This window comes from Hemicordylus capensis, chromosome 10, assembly GCF_027244095.1.
Source record: "Hemicordylus capensis ecotype Gifberg chromosome 10, rHemCap1.1.pri, whole genome shotgun sequence".
In the NCBI taxonomy this organism is placed as follows: Eukaryota; Metazoa; Chordata; class Lepidosauria; order Squamata; family Cordylidae; genus Hemicordylus; species Hemicordylus capensis.
This window is the reverse complement of record NC_069666.1, coordinates 29,670,228-29,693,637: the sequence shown is the minus strand read 5'-3', so window position 1 is coordinate 29,693,637 and position 23,410 is coordinate 29,670,228. Positions and strand designations below refer to the sequence as shown.

Genomic DNA, 23,410 nt, shown 5'->3' with positions numbered 1-23,410 from the left:
CACACGGGGGACAACTTTTCACAAAGGATATTTGGATTTGCCCCTCGTGCCCAGGCGGCGAGCCTTCATGTTGGGAAAGACATTTTTCATAATCTTTCCAAAGTCAGCAGCACTTAATGGATGGTAGCCGAGATTGTCACAATAGCTCCTGAAACGGAAGGAAAGCAAAGGTGAGCGCAAACCGTGGGAACTGGAAGAGGCCCCGTCCTGTCAGTCCCTGAAAGGGGCACCCATGAGGCAGGGGGGCTGGCCCTTTGGCAGGCCACCCCAAAAGGGAAGAACCGGGGACAAGACAGGTGCCTTTCCTCTCAAGAGAGCATCCTGCTCAGGAACATAAGAGCACAAGAGCAGCCCTGCTGGATCAGGCCCAAGAGGCCTCTCTAGGGCAGCACCCTCTCTCCCACCGTGGCCCATCAGATGCCTCTGGGAAGTCCACAGGCAAGAGCTGAGAGGGGCATGCCCTCTCGCTGTTGCTCCCTGCAACGGGGATTCAGAGGCATCCTGCCTCTGAACCTGGACTCAGCCTATAGCCATCCAGACTAGTAGCCGCTGACAGCCCGGTCCTCTGTGGATCCGTCTAAGCCTCACTTAAAGCCATCCAAGCTGGTGGCCAGCGCTACATCCTGTGGCAGAGAATTCCACAGGTGAATTATGTGCTGTGTGAAAAAGTCCTTCCTTTTGTCGGTCCTAAATTTTCTGGCCATCCGTTTTGAGGGATGACCCCTGGTTCTAGTGCTGCGAGGGAGGGAGAGAAATCCCCCTCTCCATTCTCCCCCCGCCATGCTTGGCTCCACCGACCTCCATCGTGTCTCTCCTTCGTCTCTCTTTTCCTGACTAAAAAGCCCCAGACGCTGTAGCCTTGCCTCCGAGGGAAGGAGCCCCAGCCCTGTGCCTTTCCCAGTTCTGTCATGTCCGTTTTTGAGATACAGTGACCAGAACTCTACGCGGTTCCCCAGATGTGGCTGCACCGCAGCTCCGTAGAAAGGCATTAGGAGAGCAGCCATTTTGTTTTCAGCCCCCTTCCTGATGATCCCGAGCATGGAGTTGGCCTTCCCCACAGCCAGTCGTACGGACTGCAGGGCAACCTCCAGGGGCCCCTCACCCTTGGCAACCCCACGGCCCTTTGCTACAAGAAGGGAAACCCATTGGGCTGAGGCTCCACCAACATGGCTGCCTGGAAGGAGGGACTGCAGGTTGCTAGGGCGGCACGGGTCAGGTGACACACAGGGCCAATGAGGTTCCCCCGGGCTGTGCCTCCTCAGGCCCTGCCCAGGTTCCTCAGGCTCAGCAGTGTAGCTGCACGTGACTCCTTGTTGATTTTCATGGGTCATATACCGCCTGATATGTGCACCCCTTGGCAGTGTACGTAATTTAAAATACAACCAATGTAAAAAACAGAATGAAAGCAATTAAAACAATTTCACAGAATAAAAACAGTTAAAAATTAATGTTAACGAAACGCCTGAGAAAACAGGTGTTAAAAAGCAGTGAGAGATGGAGGAGTGGGGCTGCCCCAAAGCCCTGGGGAAGGCCCGGTCCTGAGTCGCCACCAAACGGGCCGATGGCAACCAGGCCTGGACCGGCCCAGACGACCTTAAGAGGCGGCAGGGTTCAGGCCACGCAAGGCTGCAAGTAGAGGCCGACCTGTTCTGCTCAACACTCGGCCGAGGCGCTTCCGACTGAACTCCTCCATCCAGGGCACTCTGGCAACTTCACCAGGAAGCTAAAACCGACCAGCCTCCTCCTATCTCTACGAATGGGAGGCCTCTTCTGAGGTTGGGAATGTGCCTCTGACGGAGGACTTTAATCCGACATGTGTTCTGCCTCCTTGGTGGTGGTGCCTCCGCCCTTGTCTTGTCCTTTTGCTCCACACAGCCAGCAGTCCACGGCTTGTATTTCGGGGGCGGGGGGGGGGCCACCCAGGCCCACTTTTGCAATGAGCACAGGAACACTCACGCAAAAACATGTGCAGCAGTGGTCTCTTTATTTCCCCCCATCTGTGTGCAGGATGAGTTTTGTTCTGGGCAGCAGCATCAAGGCAGTGTGCGCGCACCATGTGCATTCAGAGTGGGGCCTTCCTGATTCCACCTGAGCGGGATCTAAAATCAACTGAGCGGACATCCAAAAACAGGTGAGCATGCGCATGTGAGCACGCCTTGGAGGGAACACTGTGTACAGACATCTGTACACTCATACAACGTAGTGTCTGAATAAGGCGAAGATATTTATGGATATAACACAAATAATTGGTTAGCCATTCCGTGCTCAGATAATGTCCAGGTGGGATTCCTTGCACTATTACAAGGGGGGCTGTTCAGAAAACAGCTGCTATGTGACAGTAGCGGCTGGTGCTAACAAGCCAGAGGGCGCCAAGGGAGGCCCAGCTGCTTCTGGTGCTGCCTGCAGGCTGGCCATTCACCAGGTAGAGCTGGGCGGCTAACTGCTCCTTTGAGATTAGGGAGTCCCCGTCTGGGGCACAACCTCTCCCTTCTCACCTGTGAAGCAAAACTAGCGAGATCTGGGAGCTCAACGCCCAGCCCAGCCCCACCCACCCCCAACCCTGCAGGGGCTCAGAAGTGGAGAGTGGGGGGGGGTTGCTGCTGAAACTCCCTTCTGGAAGGAACAGGCAAGATGGGTGGGCAGGGAGCAGCTGCCACCGCCACCACCTCCCACTCTCCCTCCTCCTAAAAAGGGCCCAAGGGAGCTGTGATGGCCAGAGGACCCTCAATGCAAGTTCTTCTGGGCCCTTCCTCAGGAACATCTTAAAACTGCAGGAAAGCTGTCCAGGGACCTAGAGGGCGACCGCCAAAGGCAAAGGAACGCAATAAGGAAGGAGAGCTGGTCTTGGGGTAGTGAGCATGAATTGTCCTCTTTGCTAAGCAGGATCCACCCTGGTTTGCACTTGAATGGGAGCACTGTCCGGTTTTCCCCTGAGGGGATAATGGGGCCACTCCGGGAAGAGCACCTGTCTGCTTGCTTGCAGAAGGCCCCAGGCTCAGCCCCTGGCGGCAGCATCTCCAGGCAGGGCAGGGAGAGGGACTCCTGCCTGCAGCCTTGGAGAAGCCGCTGCCAGTCTGTGCAGACACTACTGAGGCTCGATGGACCAGGGGTCTGGCTTGGCAGAAGGCAGCTTCCCGTGTTTGAACGGGAGACTACGTCTGTGAGCACTGGAAGAGATTCCCCTCAGAATGCCAGCGGGCTGCAGGCCGAAGGCGCCAAATTCCCTCCCTGGCAGCAGCATCTCCAGAGAGGGCGGAGAGAGATTCCTGCCTGCAATCCTGGAGAAGCCGCTGCTGCCAGTCTGTGAAGACAATCCTGAGCTAGATGGTCTGACTCAGTACTGTATACGGCAGCTCCCTCTGCTCTGTTGTGTTGTGTTTTGGTGTTATATTTTAGGCAGGGTGGCTTCAGTTTTCACAGGTAGTTCTGACCCAAGTCAGCACAGTAGTTGGAAAATAAGACACTGAACCTTCAGAAGCTGTCCTAAGCAGTCTGAACTTAATTGTATTCTTTCCAGGAGAGGAGAGCTCTATCTGGTGGTAGCAAGCATGACTTGTCCCCTTAGCTAAGCAGGGTCTACCCTGGTTGCATATGAATGGGAGACTAGAAGTGTGAACACTGCAAGAGATTCCCCCCTTTTTGGATGGAGCCACTCTGGAAAGAGCATCTAGGTTCCCAGTTCGCTCCCTGGCAGCATCTCCAAGATAGGGCTGAGAGAGACTCCTACCGGCAACCTTGGAGCAGCCGCTGCCAGTCTGGGTAGACAATACTGAGCTTGATAGACCAATGGTCTGACTCAGCATATGGCAGCTTCCTCTGTTCCTAATTGCTTATGATGACCAGGTGCAGAATCTTTGTTGGCATCCCAAAGTGGCCAACCCCACGGAGTCCTTTACATCCCAAGAAGCAAGTGATGCAGAAACTGGTGCCCGGCGGTGCTGTGCACAAAGCAGAGAGAAGCCACGCTGCTCTTGCCTGGCACGTGTCACCCCGGGAACAGGGAGCTTTTATGCTGGGCTCCCTCTTCACCCCCCCCTCCCCATGTGCTCCTGCCTCAGCCACACAGCCTAAGCCACTTGTGGGTCAAGGGGCCGTTCCTTATCGGCAGCGCAACAGCCAGGAGACTTCCTCGACAGAGAGCTGCGGGGAAGGAGGGCCGTGCCAACACTCGGGGCTGTGCCCAGAGGACGCGCCGCAGAATCCCGTGGCAAGCGGGCAGGGCACTTCCCCCTGGGGCACTGCGGTAGCATGCCGGGCGAGGATAGTCCCCTGGGCTCCAGCAGAGCCCTCCGTGGAGCTCAGGGGAGAGGCGGGGAAGGTTGCCCTGCAGAGACGATGCACCCCCAAGGCGGCCTGTGGAGGCCGCACGGCAGGAGCAGTCCATCCGGCTGAGTGGGGGCACCCCCAAACCCAGGAGAGCTGCCTCTGGCTCCCAGAAACCCGCCCCCCGCCTCTCTCTCATCCAGCGCAGCTCCACCTGACACATGGCCAGCCTGCAGGCAGCGCAGCTCCATTAGTGCTGGGGCAGGATGAGAGAGAGGAGCCCCTAGATCTGCCGGGAGCCAGAGGCAGCCGTGCATCCACTGGCCCTGCTTGGCCCTCGGCTCCCTGCAACAGCACTGGGCTACGGGACGGCTCTTGTGTTAAGTGGGGCACAGAAACCTCGACTCCCGGGCTGGGTCTGCGTCTGCATGCCTCCGGGCCCCAGGTCCCAAGCCCAGCACGCCTCCAGCTGAAAGGGGGCCCTCAGGGAACAGGGCAAAGGCCGGCCCCTCTCCGCCTGGGGCCTGGAAGGGGCTGGCCCATCCGTCTGGCGGCTCCGTGTAAGGCACAGCCTTTAGACTGCTTGGAGCAAACAGCAATTCGGTGTGCTGAATTCACAGGCGGGGGGTGGAGAAAGAGACCCAAGCAAAGGGAAGCAGAACCTCAACACTGCAATCTCGTCAGGAACACTCACTCCAGAGCCCTTCTCTGGGCTTATTTTAACCTTTCATGGGCCAGCATTACCCTGCACATAGAGACAGAACCTTCTTACTTAAACGAAAATACTCTCTCCCCCTCTCTCTATATATATATTCCCCCCACCCTTCTTTCCCCCCTTTTTGTTTGATCTCTGCCCCCTCAACCACAACGGAATATAAGGGCCACTGGAGAGGTGTGGGAAGCAGTCACAGCCTGGAAGCCGTTTCCACCCAGTATCATGCCTGCAAACCACACCACAGACACTGGCTGCTGCTCCTTGGTGAGTGGAAGTGGCCCCCTCCTTCCCCTTCCGTATTCCTGGGGTGGGCCTCCGCCCTCCCAGGAGACGGCCCCCCCGGCAGCAGCCCCCCCCCCACGCACCCTCCGCCCTCTCCACTGCCCACGGGAAGGACTCACTTGTACTCGTCATACACTTCCTGCTTGGGAAGGGAGGTCTCGGGGTGCTCCTCTAAGGTATTCCGGATCCAGGAGAAGGCGTGCATTTGTTGTGCGCGGCTGGACGACACCGAAAGCTGATCACTGGGTCAGAGGAGAAGAGGGCCTGCTGTGATCACTGCTATCAACCAATTAGTCAAGTATGAGCTCCCAACACACCTGGCGTGCAAGCCGCCCCTATGCCCAGAGAGGGAGGGAGGGAGGTCCTCAGCTTAAAGAGGTTTACAATCTCCACTGACCGCCTGGCCTTTTAACCAAGCAAATTTCAACAAGATTTGCACGTTGCCAGTCCCTCAATATGAGCACCTTTCTGAGATGGCATCAGCCCTGAAGGGTCAGACCAAAGTGGGGACACCCGGTCCAGAAAGCTCCTCCCTGCAGTGGCCACCCAGATGCTTCCAGGCAGTCCACTAGCGAGGCGTGAAGGCAAGAGCCCTCCTCCGCTGCGGATGTCCTCAGCACCTGGCAGTCACAGGCAGACTGCCTCTTGACTTGGAGGCTCTCTCCTGCCATCATGACTAACAGCCCTTGATAGACCTCTTCTCCTCCACAAATTTGTCCAGCTGTGGCTCATCCTGATGAGCGGGGTGGGGGTGGCGAAGGAGGACCAGCAGCCCTGCTTCCTGGAGCCTCGTTTGCTCCTCTCTCCCCCACCCTGCCCCAGCATTCATGAGAGCTGCGTTGCTTGCACACTGGCCATTCATCAGGTAGAGCGGCGCAGTTAATGTGCAGCTCTACCTGATGAATGGCCAGCCTGCAGGCAGGGCATGGGGCAAGAGATTGAGGAGCAAATCTTTGGGGCACCCCCGGCCCACAGCTCGTTAGGACCAAGCGCTCCTGAGTTTGGCTCATCCCACTTCAAAGCCATCTACGGCAGGCAACCCTCAGCCCCCTGTCCCCAGCTGACATTTTGGGGCAACTAGCTTCAGGCACTAATCACATGCTGCGTGAAGAAGAAGAAGAAGAAGAAGAAGAAGAAGAAGAAGAAGAAGAAGAAGAAGAAGAAGAAGAAGTAGTAGTAGTAGTAGTAGTAGTAGTAGTAGTACGCTCTTTGTCCTGAAGGAAGAGATTCACATTTAGAAACCAAGGGCCAACTATCTAGCTGCACACAGCAGTTTACTCAGCATAACAATTTGGGAAACATACTGGCGGTTAAAATACAAGCTGATGAAAAGACTCAAAACGTGGAAAATAGCACTGGAGGTCTTGCCCTTTCACCTGCATGGCTCGTGTCATTCACTTGCCGAGTTTCCATTCGCGCTCTTTGCTCAATTAAGCCGTCTGTGGTTCAGTCCCCTTCGCCGTGGGTTAGACTAGGGGGCCGCCAAGGCCCCTTCCAACCAACTCTCTGAATCTCTGGCCAGGTAGACACCCACCCCCAAATTCTCTTGAGGCTGCAGGGCAGATCATTCATCCATTCATTTGATTTCTATACCGCTCTTCCAAAAACGGCTCAGGGTAGTTTACACAGAGGAATAACAAACAAACAAACCAACCAGATCAGAAAGGAGTCCTCCAGTGCCAACACAGGCCTCTGGAGAAGCCAGAGATCCGAGCCCAGGAGCCAGACCGGGGCGGAGGCAGCAGGGAAACCAGTGCCCAGCAAGCGCCAAGGACCTGGGAAGAGCATGAACTGGGCCAGAAGCCGCTTCCCGCCCAGGCTGAGGAAGGTCAGCAGCCAACAACGACAACAATTTGTAAGCCACTTTTCGACAAAAGTTTCCAAAGCGGTTTACACGGATAAATGAATCGCTGACGCTGACCTGCAGGGTCACTCCCCTCAGAAGGATGGGTTGTATCTGCTGCCCAGGACGAGTTGCCTCGACCTCTTGCTCCAAGACAGGGCCAGTCGCCGAGCTTTGCCTGCCAGCAGGAGGGAGGGCCAACCCCCTCCGCCTCCGTATCTAGCCGGCTCTCTAACGCGCCGTCGTCAGGAAAAACAAGAACCGACAAAATGACACGACATGTGCGAGGGTAAGGGGAAAATCCCCACGGAATATTTCCTAGAACTAACCCAACACCCTCCAGGGAGAAGAGTCCACCCAGCAAAGGGACGCTACCCAAAGACCCAAGGACAGAGGAGAAAACAGGCCAGACGAAGAACAGGTGGGGCAGATACAACCCATACTGCTGAGGAGAATGACCCCCCTTCAACGATTCATTCTCCCTTGGAAGAGGGTTGTATCTGCTGACCATGATGGGACCTACCAGAGCCGCTGCAGACAAAACTTGGGTGGGAGTTGTAGAGTCTAGTCCCTAGGTAGAAACCACCAACTGTTGCAGGACCCGCCTGCCAAAAGCAGCATCGGCTGAAGCCCAGTTCTGTATCTTGTAATACAATGAGGCCCAAGTGGCGGCTCAGCCAATGTCCACCAATTGAGCGAGAGTGGGAAAAGCAGTCAAGGTAGCGGCACTCCTGGTCGAAAGGGCCCTGATGCCCCAGGAGAAGCTGCACAGGCAGTGGAATAAGCCAACTGGATATACTGACAGATCCACCGAGCCAGGGTGGATGTAGAGACCCTCTGGCCAAGGGAACAATCCCGAAACAACATGAAGAGGGATTGAGAAACCCCCAAAGACCTGGTGTACCTTAAATAGATTTTTAGGGCTCTGCAACGCATGCCACTGCTTCTCCTTAGGTGAAGACAGGTTAGGACAAAAGGATGGCAACATCAGTTCCTGGGCTCTGTGAAAAACAGAGTTCACTTTTGGAAGGTAAGCAGGAGTGGTTCGAAGTAACACATACGCTGGGGAAATTAAGCACAGCTCCTTCCAGGCAGAAAGAGCTCCCAGATCAGAGACCCGCCTTGTGGAAGTGACCACAACCAAAAATAATACCTTAAGGGACAGGAGTCTCAACAACACGGACCTTAAAGGCTCAAACAGTGCCTTGGTAAGAGCTCGGAGTACCAGGTTAAAATCCCAAGTGGGAAATCTATGCACCGTAGGCGGTTTCAGAATAGCCGCCCCTCTCAGGAATCTTTGGATATGCGGATGCCTTGATAGAGAAGGTACACCTTGCATGTCTAAGACTGAAGCAATGGCAAAGACCTGGCAGTGAAGGGTGATGGGCCAAAGCCCCTTCTCAAGGCCTTTGTGCAGGAACCCCGATACCTGAGCTACAGAAGCCGGTAATGGTGGAACCCCCTGTGAATCGCACCAGGTCGACTGATATATCCTGACTGTGGAGGGGCGACGTGCAGTCTTGATAGTACCCTTAACTGACCGGGAATACCCGCAGGCCACTACGGAGCCCAGCTCAAACTCCAAGTGAAGAGATCGAGCCATTCCAGGAACACCAGCCCCTGGATGGAACACCAGCCCCTGCCTGGAAAGGTGGCTGTGAAAGCCCAGGGTCATCAGAGCTTTGCTGGACAGCTCCACCAGGTCCGAAAACCAGGGCCGGCATGGCCAATGCAGAGCTACCAAAATGACCTCCTCCCCCTCTTGATGAATCCGCCGTACCCTCTGTGGAATTACTGCCAGCGGCACGGGGTGGGGGAGCATCTTTCAGGCCCTCTGGCCAGGTTGCTGTCAGGGCATCCATCCCCTTGGCCCCCGGGATTAGGTATCTGGATAAGAACCGGTCTAGCTTGACATTTTCCGGGGTGGCGAACAGGTCCATTACAGGTAGGCCAAATCTTTCTATGATCTGCTGAAAAGCTTGAGCACTCAATGACCACTCTGCTGGATCTATTTGAGTGACTTAACTAATCCGCTATGGTGTTTAACATCCCATTTACATGGTCAGCTTCCAATGACAGCAGACTGACCTCCATCCACATTGGCAGCGTTGTCACCTCCTTCATCAAGGCCCGAGATCTTGTACCACCCTGGAGGTTGATGTGGGCCTTGGCAGTTGCACTGTCGGTCCGAATCAAGACATGATGCTTTTGGAGGGCGGGAAAGAACTCCATGAGGACGTATCTTAGCTCCCGGAGTTCCAACCAGTTTATGAGACTTACCCTCTCCTCCTCAGGCCAGACCTTGCACTATGAGTTGCTGGCAGTGCCTGCCCCTTACTCCACACCCTGAAGACTGGCATCTGTTGTTACTTGGAGCCGGTTTACCAGGAGAAACATTACCCACTTTTTTGTGGCGAGAGACACCCACCAATTCAGGGGCAGCCGAACTCGCTCTGGCAAACTGACCCTGAGCCTTGACCTTTCCATGACCTGGTCCTGCCTAGGTAAGAGAAGCCATTGGAGGGGCCGCAAGTGGAAATGACCCCATGGTAGATACCATGATCCCCAGCAACTGACTCAACGACAGAATGTTGGTCCTGGGACGCAAAGTTAGGGACTGGCATCTGGAAACCAGTTTGAGTCTGCATTCGGGAGGGAGGGAACCCACCCCGCATTCAGGAGGGAGGGAACCCACCCCCTTCACTGTGTCAATGAAGGCCCCAATTTCACTATCTTGGTCTGGGGTTTGAGGGAACATTTTAACTGCCTTGGGATTGTTTTAATAAAAGGCAGTATACAATTTAACAATAAATTAAAAAACTAAAGAAAGAAAGAATAGAAAACTCCAGGGAGTACTCCTAGGACATGGTCTGGTGAATCCAGGTGTCCAAACACGTCCTTAACCAATTCTGTGCATATGCCTGCAACCTGCCCCCAAATTAAGGAGGTGGCAGTGACCAGCCCTAAGGCAGTCATTGGTTGGCGTTGAGCTTGTAGCCAGACTTGGCTTGTTGACTGGCCAAAGACTGCGAGTTAGCCCAGGTAAACCTGTCCTGCCTATTTTGGCGGGGTCGAAAGCCTGGTTTGTAACCCCTGGAACTGGATAACGTGGAGGGAAAGGACTTACGCTCTTGCCTTTGACTGCTAGAAGGCATGGCCTTCTTCTTGTCTTTTGTCTCAACCAGTATGGGATCTAGTGCCTAGCCAAACAACTTGCCACACTTGAAGGCTGAGTTGGCAAGGTTGCTCCTGGACTTTTGGTCCACCTTCCAGTTTTTGAGCCAAAGCAAAATGTCTGATGAATCATAACACCTGATGCCAGAATTCTAGCTGACAATTGAACCACGTCAAGTGAAGGATCTGCAACAAAGACCGCAGCCTTGCCCACCTTGCTGAGCCCCTGGTGCAAGCTGGGCGGTTTGGGAGCTACAAGCGGAGTCAGTTCATTGACCCACAAAATTGCTGCCCTGGCAAATATGGAATTGAATACTGAAGCACGTAGGGAAAGGGTGGTAGCCTCATGCGACCTGCATAAAACGGCATCGCATTTTTTGCTGTCCAGGTTTTTGAGCACATCACCGGCATCCTTTGGGAGGACGGCCCCCGTCACCAAAGCTGCCACCTTGGCATCTATGGGTGGCACCCTGAGTTTTTCCATAATAGGCTTGCCTGGATTGTAAAAACGCCTAACCGTAGGCGGAGGCCCCTTACGCTCAGTGGGCCTATCCAATTCCGCCTCTATAATGTCTAGGAATATTGCAGACAGGTGCTTGGAGAGAGGGAAGCACTGCTGAATCACCTTCAGGATTGTCAGGGACAAGCTGAGCCACCTCTTCCAGTCTGAGGCTTTTACAAGCTTTGTACAGGAGTTCAGGAAAGTCAGACTGTGAAAACAGGCGATAAGGAAGGTGCTGAGAAGAACCAGTCTCTCCCTCGTCCCTGCCCAAACCCGAATCCTCAGAAGGATCAACAGGAACAGGCCGAAGCAGCAGCGAAGGCACTACAGGGCATGCAGGGACAGGAGACCCTTGTGGAGACAAGACGGGCGGCCTGCCCAATGGGCTGAGAACTGATCAAGCTGAGTGGAGAGCTCCCTGCCCGTGTTACTCCCCTTGTTCCCCAAAATGGCAGCCACAGCCCCTTCGGTGGGCAAAAGCAGCATATTGTATTGGCAGGAACAGGCGGCCAGGGCAATTTCCTGAACTTCACCGCCATAACACAGTGGACCAAAGCCGCAAAACTCGGGCGAATGTTGTCCTCCTCATTCTCAGCCGAGGCTGCCTGCTGACTGACCTCAGACGGACGAGAACGCTTGGAGGGCAGAGCGCCAGAGACCTTGGCTGAAGCCTGCACCCCCAGGCCCTGAATCTCCTTCCCCAGCCCTCAGACGGTGGCGGGGCACTGAATCCCCCTTTGGTAAGGCTCCAAAGTGGAGCCTTTCTGTGCCACCAAACCCCTGTTAACTTTCCTCTTCGCCACCTCATTCTTCTTTGAGGCCTTCGGAGACCGAGCGCTGGGTGCAAAATGAGTCACCGCCACCCACTTGGCCTGGCACACAGAGTGCGCCATGGAATCCTCCAAGAGAGAGGGAGAGACCTCCCTCTCGCTGTGTGGAGCATCGGCGGCCATGTTGTAAAAGAGACTCCAAAAACCGCAGTGGAGGCAAAACTAGTCGCAAGCCTGCAGCTCTGTATCCCTGGTTCCTCCTAACTAGCGCTAAGCCACGCAGGGAAGGCAAAGTGTGGAAGGAGACAAAACAAAAACAAAATGAAGCTCAGAAACACGCCTAAAATCACACAGAGTAAAAACAATTCCGGCACCTGCTGGAGCAAGACAGGGCAAAAAATTGAGGCTGAGGGGGTTGCCCCTCCCTCCTGGTGGCAGGCAAAGCTCTGTGATTGGCCCTGCCTAGGAGCAGGAGGTCGAGGCAACCCATACTAGGCAGTAGATGCAACCCTCCTCTGAGGGAGAATAATAAATACATACCTAAGATGGGTTCCTGCCCCCAAAGGGCCTACAATCTGAAAACACACAGAACATAAACATCAGCAACAGTCACGGGAGGTACTGGCTGGGCGGTGGATAGGTAGGGCCCGTTACTCCCCCTCCCCGCTAAAAAGAGAGAGTCGCCACATTTAAAAGGCCTCTTTGTCCAGTTAGCAGGGTTTGCACAAGGATGCACTGCTAAGTTCATCCCTTGCCAAGCTTCTGAGAGGAGGCTGGATAGAAGGAGAGGGGAAAAGATATTCTATCTACAAACACAAGCTGAAAAGGAAATACTTCACCAGAGAATATACTGCCTCAGGATGTGGCAAAGAACACTAGCCAAGAGGGCTTAAAATGATTCCGCAAATTCATTGTGTATAGGCTATTAGCCATGATAGCTTAGAGGGCTGCTCAACTTCAGCGCAGGAGGGGCGTAACTACTATTAGGCAAGGGGAGGCAGCTGCCTTGGGGCCCCCACACCTCGAGGGGGCCCCCAGAGGCAAGTCAGAAGACTGTATATTGTGAAGTGTGTGTGTGTGTGTGTGTGTGTGTGTGTGTGTGTGTGTGTGTATCAGCGAGGGGCCCATTTTAAAATTTTGCCTCTGGGCCCACTCCAGCCTTGTTACGCCCCTGCCTCCTGCAGATTTTGGCCTACAACCCCCCAAATCCCTGGCTATTGGCCACTGTGGCTGGGGATAATGGGGGTTGTATTCCAAACACAGCTGGGGGGCCTAAGCTGAGCAGGTCTGGCTTAGAGCCTCCATGTAGAGACAGCCTAGCCTGTCTAGGGACTACCAGATCCTGGGACATCTAGAGACTACCTAGAGACTACCAGATCCTGGGACATCACTGCCCTGTCCTGCCTGCAAGCATCTTCTGGCTGGCCAAGTACCGAAAACAGAATACTGGAGCCGATGAATCTGATCCTGGCAATTGCATTGGGCGAGAGTGGAAACACATTCTCTGCAGTAGCACCCAAAATGCCCTGCTCAGGAAATCCCTTTGGCCTCACCCCCAGTGGCATTTCGGGGCCATGGAAACTGTTCTGTGCTGGGAGGCCTTTCGCCTGACTGGCCCTTGAGTTGCTGGTCTCCTGGCCACGCTGAGTGTGCCTATCTTCATTTTACTCTTTTACGGTTAGGTGGTGGCTTTCAGAGCTGCTGATGCCAGCCATCTTGGGCATCTTGGAGAAAAGACTGAAAGGTATCATATAAATGTATTAAGTTAAAAAGGAACATTGGCTGATGGTGAAGGGTTCTTTTCCCGTGTCTGGAGCTCATCAGATAGGGTTGTGTACTGAGCATGCTCGAGACAGGACTGCATCACGTGATGCTAATTTCCTGTTGCCGGAGGCTCCATAGCCCCAGTTCCAGGACTGTTGTGAAGAGTGTGATATGTCAGTGGAGAGAGCTGATTCCAAACCAAAAACTCAAACAAGAAAAAACAGTTATCAGCCCCGAAAGGCTGACTAAGATAGAAAACACAGCATGGAGGGGGAAAGGGGCATCGAGAGACTAAACAACCTGTTCACTGTAACCCTGAGAGCTGTCGTTCCCACAAAACACACACACACACCCCAAGAAAAAAGTAGAGTGCACTATATACATCTGGGTGGGCCTGATGAGCTCCAGACGCAGGGGAGAAGAACCCTTCACGGTCAGCCAATGATCCTTTCCTCCCTGTGCTGGAGTTCAGCAGATAGGGACTTGCCCAAGCAGTAAATGGTCAGTTTGGGAGGGGAGGATGCATCAGACTACTTGTTGAAGGACTCGGCAGCCAAAAGCAGCCTGGGGGGGCAGCGAAAGAAGAAATCTTATAATGCCGAATAAATGGAGCAATGGAGGACCACGTGGCTGCCCTGCAAATCTCTGGGAGTGGAGTGCGTACCACGAAGACTGCAGAGGTGGCTATGCTCCCGGTGGAGTGAGCCGTGATGCCTCTGGGTGGAGGCAGGCTAAGGGTCTCGTAAGTGAGGAGTGCACAAGATTTTATCCAACATGATAAGGTTGCCTTGGATACCTTGTTGCCCAAGGAAGCCATATGAAAAGACACCAAAAGGGAATCGGACCTGCGGACATCCTCTGTGCGCCTGATATATATGAGCGGCCGACGTCAAGTTTGTGCCAGCTTTTTCCTTGGGATGGGCCAGGGAAGGACAAAAAGAAGGTCGGGTGAGGTCTTGGGATCTATGAAAGGAGGAATTGACCGTAGGGAGAAAGGTGGGGTCCAGTCTGAGGATAACTGAGTTGGGCTGAAAAAGGCACAGCTCCTTATGGACGGATAGCGCCCCAAGCTCAGAAACCCTGCGGGCCGATATGATGGCTACTAGGAATAGGACTTTATAGGACAAAACCCTGAGAGGAATGGAAGACAAAGGTTCAAAAGGAGGCCAGGTTAGGGTATTTAGAACCTTGTTGAGGTTCCAGGAGAGGAAACATTGGCTGTGGGGGATGGAGCCACACTGGAAACCCTCTAATGAATCTGGTGATATGGGGGTGAAGAGACGAAGGACCTGGGCTGGAGTTTGCGATGTTAAGAACCAATGCCAGAGCAGAAGCCTAGCGTTTTAGGATGTTGAGCCGGAGATGAAGGTCTAATCCAGACTGGAGAAAGGTGAGGACCTCCAGGACACCAGCAAGTAACGGGTCCTTATGGTTTGTGAGTGACCAGCGTACGAACACCGCCCAGGTAGCCTGATAGATCCCACTGGAGGACTGTCTACAAGAAGCCAAGATGGTGTCCTGTACAGATCTGGAATAACCTTGTGAGTCTCGCTTTGCGCGCTCAATCTCCAGGCAAAGAGTTGTAGCCACCTGGCATCTGGATGTAGGAGAGGGCCCTGGGATAGAAGGTCCTGACGATGAGGGAGTTGCATGGAGGTAGGACCAACAGATCGAGCAGGTTGGGGAACCATGGTCTCCGTGGCCAGTGAGGGGCGATCTGAATTAGCTCTGCTTGTTCCCGCACCATCATTCTGAGGACCTTCGTGATTACAGCTGTCGGAGGGAAGCATCACGAGCTTCCTCTACTGAAGAAGCTGACCAGAGATTTATGACACAATAGCCAGTTGGAATTGTAGCTCAAGTTTCAGCTTTACTGATAAATGAGGAGTTTTAACAGTCTCACCATGAATACAGAAACGAGGAGTGAAAGCACCAACGACCCAGGACATATCCGATAACCCAGGCTTTCGAGTAAAACTTGAGTGTGACGCCCACTCCAGAGTAACAAACTCTCCAACAAAAGCTCCAAGCAGATTAGACGTGTTGTTTCCAGCAGTTTGTTCAAGGCACAGGCTGCTAAATTTATGGTCCTCAGCCACGTGAACTTAATCAACACTCCACCCCCGCCAGCTGCCACAGATTCAATCCAGCCCTTGTTGCCTTCTTGTTAGTCGACTACTTCTCCGTAATTCCCTCAACTGCTGTTGACATTTCCCCCGCCTGTGTCCTCGAGGAGATAGTGGCCGTTCCATCTCTGGCTCAGATCCTGACCCTTCTCTCCCAAGGTCAGCCGGCCCTGCTGGCCCCTCCTGCGACAACCTCTCACCCTGGCCTGTCTCAACTACTTCCCCATTCAAATCACCGGCCTTTTCCTCCTCAGGCGCCTCCCCACTTTCTAGTAAGTCCTCTGCCCCACACTCCTCTCCAAGGTCCTCGAGTGGGAGCATGACAGGAAGGCATATAAGAGGGTCTGCAGCCATGGGGTTATCAAAGCGTCCATCGCTTCCGCTTGGGGAGAGTGAAACCTTATGAAGAAACAAGGGAGGTGGTGATTGGACAGTAATGCGAAGAGGTCTACCCAAGGTTTCCTGAAGGTGTGGGCAATCTGACGCGGCAGCTATGGATGTCAGGTTGGAATCTGCCCATTGGAAAAGGAGGTCAGACACTTTCATCAGAGACTGAGACTGTGTTCCGCCTTGCCGGTTGATGTGGGCTTTGGTGGTGACATTGTCCTTCCAGACGAGGACGTGCTGAACGGTAGCATGAGAAGCGAAGAAATCGCCTGTGTTCCTGCCTGATAAGTAAGTGAACTTAGGCTTCCAAGAGGTCCACTGAGGCTAAGTAATCGCCCGGCTGGATGGTCTCCTTGATGGTGTGGAGAGATTCCATCCTGAATTTTTTCTTTCGGATGAATCAATTAAGGTATTTTAGATCTAAACTGCTCTCCAGGTACTATCCTTCTTTGGGACCAGGAATAGGAGTGAGTAGAAGAGAGCTGGTCTTGTGGTTGCAAGCATGACTCGTCCCCTTAGCTAAGCAGAGTCCACCCTGGTTGCATATGAGTGGGAGACTAGATGTATGAGCACAGTAAGAGATTCCCCCTCAGGGGATGGAGCCGCTCTGGGAAGAGCAGAAGGTTCCAAGTTCCCTCCCTGGCAGCATCTCCAAGATAAGGCTGAGAGAGATTCCTGCCTGCAACCTTGGGCAAGCTGCTGCCAGTCTGTGAAGACAATACTGAGCTAGATGGACCAGGGGTCTGACTCAGTATATGGCAGCTGCCCATGTTCCTATGCCCTAATGGTGGGGGCCGAGGTATTGTGCACCTTCTTTAAGAGTAAATTGCCCTTCCTGTCCTCTTGATGTTTTAATTGCTCTTGTCCTTCAGTATTAATAACGGAGCTGGACACTATTTGTGCCACCGGCAGGTCCATCTTAGGCCCAGCCAAAAGGGACATGGCGTCCTGCAGGAGGCTGTAGTGTTTTTTAGGTATATTAGCTACTGGTTCAGAGGATGCAGGGCACTGCCATGCAGCACACATACCTTTGCGAAACAGAGAGGGGGAAAGTCCAGTGGCAGTGGAGCTTGAGGCTGTGGGGGAAACATTTTGATCTAGAGCCGGAGAAGACTCAGCCGCCTCAGATGGAGCAACATCATTCATGGTCCTCTTATCTTTGGAAGGGAGGATCTCAAAGTATGCCATGGAGAAAGGTCTAGGAGAAACAGGAATTAGAGGTGCAACCTCTTCCTCAGAGTCTTCTTTATTGGACCCCATCAGATCTAGAGGGTCCCCCTCCTTCAAACGGGAGAATCTGATATGGGCAGGATGGGTTTGTCCGGGAGGGGCGGGAGGGGGAGGCAAGGCTGGGTTAGGAAGTAAGGTAGGAGCAGAAGGTGCAAGTGGTGCCTGGGGCACTGCTGGAGCAGGTTGTGGCACCACCGGTAAAGCAGGGTTATGGTCAGGAGCTGGAAGAGGGAGGGCAGGGGCAGGATAGGAAGGCAAGCCCCGAGGGCACTTGGGCCCTGGTAAATCCTCGGAGGAGGAGGAATGGCGCATTCTCCTTCTGCGCCTGGAAGCCAGAGCCCTGGCTGCCAAAAGGCCCCGTTCAGAGATGGGAATTGCATGCCTGTGGGGGCTCGAGTCCGGGGAGGACGAAGAGAGACACCCTCCGCCTTGTCCAGCTGTATGCCTGGGTGCCATGGGCAAAGGATTAGGCGATGTCCCCGGAGCTGGTGCTGCGGACGGGAAAGTTGGGACTGGGGCCGGACCTGGAGCCGCAGGTGGATCAGACTCTTTGGGCGCCAGGCACTCCCTCTTAAAAAACTCCATCCACCAGTCCGTGACATGTGGGGCAGAGGGAGGGATCTGGTATCACTTACTGGTATTGGAGGTAGTGCCGGATCAGCGGGAGAGGCATCCAGTGGCAGTCCAGTCGTCACTCTAGGCCAGATGAGCTCAACAGGTGCCGGGAGTTTTGAAGGGAGAGCAATGGGGACCAGCAGCTCCGGAGGCCGTGCGGAGGGAATGAACAGCCGGTTCCCCCTCAAGCCCTGGGCCCCTCAGGGGCGAGAGCAAGGATGCCAGGGAATCGCCCGAAGGGCAGCGGTCATCTGCCTTTGGCTGTTTGGGTTTGTGAGCAGAGGCTCGAGGTTTCGATTTCTTGCAAATCGCCTTAATGAGCAGCCATTCACTGAATCAATCCGAGCTCTCCACTTTTGAAGACGAAGACTTTTTGTCCTTTTTCTTGGGCAGCATTTGATCTCCACAGTGCTTTGTTTTCTTAGAAGCTTTTTTGGAGGTTGCTCCAGAGCCTCTGTAGCCTGTTGTAAAATGGCGGGCGTGGCGAGCATGGTGCAGACTCCGGTTTAGCCCTTCCAAGGCGAATGGCCATGCTTAGATCTTGCAGCCGTCGGGACCCTCCAGAGAGGGAGCCCCAGAGGAGCTCTTCGGCATGAGCCAGCCCCAGAAGCATTGGAAGAACACCAGCAAATAAAAAGAACAATTTTCAATGGGCCAATCCGCCACATTGTAACTGGAAAAAGTCCGTTTGGTTGAAAAGCAATTTAGAGTCGAATTTTAAGAGCAGCTCCCTTCCCACCCTCACACAATCTAGACAGGGAGAGGTGGAGGGAGAATAATGAACAAAAAAGAAGAATCAAGAGGAATTTAGCCCAAAAAACTATCCAGAAAGGAAGATCTCTCTCCCAGCCCTGCTAGCTTGAGCAAGACAGGACTGGAACTGGCCCTATGGCGCCTCCTGCGACAGGAAAGTAGCGTCACATGATGCAGTTCTGTCTTGAGCATGCTCAGTACACAACCCTGTCTGATGAGCTCCCGCACAGGGGGGAAACAAACACGCCACACAAGTTGCTCACTGCAAGGGTTGGCACAACCAGAGTCCAAGGACTTTGGCAGATTACTACTTTTCTTTTGTTGACAGGATGAGGTCTGTACAAAGATGGGTCAGCCTCCATCTCCTCTTTCTGCAACAGACCAGCAACTCAAAGATGCCACCACCAGTTGGGTGAGCAGATTCTCAGCCCAGCAACATCTGGCAGCTCCACTGAGGGCACCGTCCATCGTGTCACACATCACACACTTCTTCAAGCCTCAGCCCAGCCTTTCCCTGGTGTAGGGCACTATGGGGCTGCCCTGGGCACCCTGTGGATGGGTGGAACCCACAGTGGACGGACTGCCAGGAGAGATGGGCCTTTCCATGCTGCCTGACCCCAGGACCCCCTGCGAAGCTGCTGCTGCTGCTGCCACCCGTGGCTGGGCAGGGACAGGAAGCGACAATCACACGGACAGCCAAGCACAGGCCTACCTTTTCTCTCCATTGCTGGGACCAGAAGGCAGCTGAAGGTAGAGGTAGAGTTTCTGTAAGTCTGTAAACTTCTCAACTTCTTGCTAAGTACAGAGTTGCAAAAAGAGCATATGGTGAGTGGGTAACCAAGAGGAGCTGTAGACTGCCTCTCCCGAGATTTCAGGTTCCTTGGTAGTTTCCAGAGCAGACCCATAAACACTTGAGCCCCTGCCTGCTAAGTGCTCACCCTCATTGCTCCTTCTCTTGCCAGCTCCCTCCCGACTAGAAGGGTGGGGGCTACCCGTCTGAGCAAGGGGGAGACCCACAATGGGGCACACACACACACACACACACACACACACACACTTTCTCTTCCGGGGCAAACAGCAACGTGGAGGGACAATTTACATCAGAAAAGCAGTGTGGGAGGAAAGGGTTTTTTAAAAGTCCTCCTCCAGGACCAGGGTCCCAATCAGTCCCCACCGACTTTTAAGTGAACCATAAAGAGATCCAACACACACCTCCAAAGCCTCATGTCAACCATTCAACCCACAGGCAGAGGTGGGCAGCGGAAAATTTTCCATTTCTAAGATTTCTACTTGGCGACTTGAAAAACTTTAGAAATACAGTGAGGGGAAACTAGATATGGTAGAGGCTTTTAAAAACTGTATAAATAGGTCAAACAACATGTCAAATCAGATCACAAGCTATTTAGGGCACCAGGAAAATTTGTATAGCATTTTTTTCTTGGGGGAGGGGGGCTTAATGCAAATGAGGGACAAATTTGCATGTTTCCCCCCAGAACTTTTTCCAATTCAAAACAACACAGTCCAAATGCACCATTACACATTTTCAGCATGAAGCAGAGTAAAACACCACAAACTCAAGAAATAATCTGCTCAGGAAACTATATTCCGCCAGCAAGCTGGATGAAACAGGAGGGCTGCTTGTGGAAACCATCAACTGTGGTGCAAGGACCGGGCAGACCAGGAGGCCCAAAGACTGCAGCAGTCGTGGCTGAAGTTGAGGGAAGGACCCTGTCCCACCCACGGGGCTCCTTGCAGCATGGTTTGGCTTCTGATCGTTAGCCACACCCTCTGCTCATAATCTTATTCCCAACACAGTCCGGCTGTTTCAGGTTAAGAAACCACTTAAAATGCACATACAAAAAACAAACAAAAAATCCCACACACCACAAAACTCGGACGCCAACTATTAACCAGCCAGGAAGATAACCAAACACACACACACACACACACACCCCACAATCCACAACACACACAAAACCACAAAGACAGGTTTCAGTCCTGCAAGCTTTCGACCCCCCCACGCTGCCACCAGGAAAATTTGAGACACAGATCCAGGATCCCCAAAACAATGTCGAGAGAGTTCTACAGATTGAGGGAACTCTTCTTGCAGGGAAGGCCGGGCTTCCTTCACTGCGAATTCCCTCACACAAGCCACAGCAGGGTTACAACCACAAAGCTCAATGAAGTTCTACTTACCAAAATGCAGTCCACTTTCGATTGTACAGTTTTGCTAGAGAGAAGAAAAAGGAAAAGCCAACATTAGTGGACATCGCTGTGTTTTAAAGAGGTATGCAGCAAAATATTGGCTAATGGTGAAGAGGAGAACAGGGCTGACCCAGCATCTCACTTGGGCTGGTCCTGAACAGGAGAATCGAGCCTCGGGTCGATGCAACTGTGCACTCTGCTTTCCCCAGCAAGTGTTAAGCGCTAAGTGCAAATTGTGCGTGTCCCTCCTGAGTAGTACTGCATACCTGGGAACCCAGCACAGAGGAGTTCCCTCTCCCACTACTCAGAAACAGGACCCGAATGGCACAGCAGGGAAATGGCTTGACTAGCAAGCCAGAGGTTGCCGGTTCGAATCCCCGTGGTGTGTTTCCCAGACGATGGAGAACACCTCTATCGGGCGGCAGCAGCGATCTAGGAAGATGCTGAGAGGCATCATCATCCTCTCAGACTGCGCGGGAGGAGAGGGCTGTGGGAAACCCCTCCTGGATTCTACCCAAGACAACCATGGGGCTAGTCTGTGGCCGCCAGGAGTCGACACCGACTCGACCTGGCACACCTGACCTTGACCTTACTGCAAGGACAGACACTCTCCACCTCACACCCCGCCAGGGGCACCAGGGGCTGCTTATCTGGGAGGGGCGATTCAGAAATGGCCACCCCTCGGGTGTTCTGATAAAGCAGGGCGGCTGGCTCAGACCTGGAGGTTCTGGGGACGGGCCAAGGAGCTTCCTCTCCCCACTGAGTCTGCAGCCGCCAGAGAGGGAGCGACCCCCTCAAAACGCTAAGAAGATGCACTGAGCCATCTTCCGATTCTCGGCAGAACTGCTTGTGCAGGACAGAGCCACGTCCAGCAGGCGATGCTACTCCTGCCAAGGAGAAAGCAGCAAGGCCCCAAACCCTGCAAGCCCCCGACAAAGTCGCCTGCCAAGGAGATTGAGGGCGTGCAGAGGTGCTCACCCCACCCCTCAAGAGACACACGTGCAGCTAGGCGAGTCTCCTTGCCAGAGCAGTGGGCGGCAGCACCTCCCACCACCATGGGGTTCCCAGAGCAAGCATGGGGCAGGCCCAGAACCACACCTAGGGCCAGTTCAGGTTAGGGAGGGGCCCTAGGCCACCACTGAGGGGAGCCTGAGCCAGCCCATGGGAATGAGCACCTGATGCTGCTGCTGTCACAGCCCCCACCTCACCCCCAGCCATTTGACTCAGGAGGCCTTGCAACAGCCCTCCTGCCCACCGTCTGGGGCTGCCCCCCCCCCACCACAGGCCTGGGCCAGACACTCCCCATCGGTCTGAACAGGGGCTTCGATTCCTGTCTGGCGGCTGCGTCCGGTGGAGGCACAAACGGCAGCTCCACGTTACAGGTGAATCCAGAGAACTGCAGGGCGCCAACTAACCCGAGGGGGAAGCTGCGATCTGCTGTCCTGGCTCCTTCCAGGCTCCCCTCCAGCGCCTCTGCTCTTGGGGACATCCCACCAAGGCAGCGCCTGGGTCTACTCGCATGCGCACTTCACCAGGCCACTCGCCAGTGACAAAAGACACACCGAAAAACAGTGCAGAGCAACTGCCACTTGGCCAAACTCCCCCCCCCTCGCCTCGCCCATGAGAAAAACCTCTCTCTTGGCCATCTCAGGCAGTGGGGGGAGGAAGGCGGCCTCCGCCCAAAGCAAACGGCCGGCAGAACCAGCCGCTGACCAACTGGGGCCACGGACAGGACTGCGCTGGAGCGCCATCTCTCTCTCTCTCTCTCTCTCTCTCTCTCTCTCTCTCTCTCTCTCTCTCTCTCTCTCTCTCATCAGCAGAGCAGCAGGGAGGCTGCTGATCCGGGTCACACAGCAGAGTCCTCCCATTCGAAGTAGCAGAAAGCAGGTGGCGGCGGCGGCGGCGGCAGCCTCTCCAAGAAAGGCTCCGGGTGAACTTCTGCACTCTGCACACACCCGCTTTGTGTCTGCCATTCAGAAACCCCACGCAGAACTCTCTGGCTCTGGAGGCTCCAGCCTGAGGCGGTGCTTGCCAGCCCAGCAACTCCCTGGGCTGAAGAGCTCACTCTGTGCACTGTGCAGGGAAGACACCCCCAAGTTGCTGCTGCTGCTGGTGCAGCGGAGAAGTGGCCCTGGCTTCTCCTCCTCCTCCTCCTCGTCCCAGACAGGGCAGCGGCAGCAGCACGGGGCCATGGGGGGGGTCCTCCCACGGAGCCCACAGGCAGGCCGGACCCCTTCTGCGAGGGGGGAGGCAGGAGCAAGGAAACCCGTGGGAGTCGCACACACAGGACTTCCCAGCCCGGCTGCTTCAGGCAGCCTCATGAGAGCCCCGAAGAGCAGGCAGCCTGGGCCGGAGAGCAGCTCTGCGGACTCTTCTTCCCAGGCTCAGGATCCGAGCTTCTGGTGACTCAGGAGGAAGGGCCAGGGACCAGGGCCGCGCAGGAACTCCCTTCTCTTCTACTGACCTGCCCAAGCCCCAAGACAGACTCCAGGGGCTTCCCTTCCCATCCGAGACAGGACCTTTCCGGTAATGGCACCAACACCCTGCCATGCCCTCCTCTTCCTGCACTGAGACAGGCCTTGAATGTTTGTTTGTTTGTTCCATTTCTAGACCGCCCTTCCAAAAATGGCTCAGGGTGGTTTACACAGAGAAATAATAAACCAATCAGATGGCTCCCTGTCCCCAAAGGGCTCACAGTCTAAAAGGAAACATAAGAGAGACACCAGCAACAGTCACAGGAGAGATGCTGTGCTGGGGGTGGATGGGGCCAGCCACACTCCC

The 23,410-nt window shown here is 54.4% G+C and overlaps 1 protein-coding gene across 4 annotated transcripts in view; it reads right to left on the bottom strand.

Annotated features, from left to right (window-relative positions):
- Nucleotides 1-23,410, bottom strand: part of RFX7 (regulatory factor X7) — a 51,241-nt gene that overhangs the window by 11,699 nt on the left and 16,132 nt on the right. For 2 of the 4 annotated variants that reach the window (XM_053272249.1, XM_053272250.1), the window contains exons 2-5: nt 20,621-20,654; nt 19,137-19,219; nt 5,380-5,502; nt 32-148 (exon numbers count right to left, since the gene is read on the bottom strand). In XM_053272249.1, the coding sequence (XP_053128224.1) occupies nt 32-148; nt 5,380-5,502; nt 19,137-19,219; nt 20,621-20,654 (357 nt within the window). Of the gene's footprint in view, nt 1-31; nt 149-798; nt 5,054-5,379; nt 5,503-19,136; nt 19,220-20,620; nt 20,655-23,410 lie in introns of those variants that run through there. The other 2 variants (XM_053272248.1, XM_053272251.1) reach the window with 2 other exon arrangements.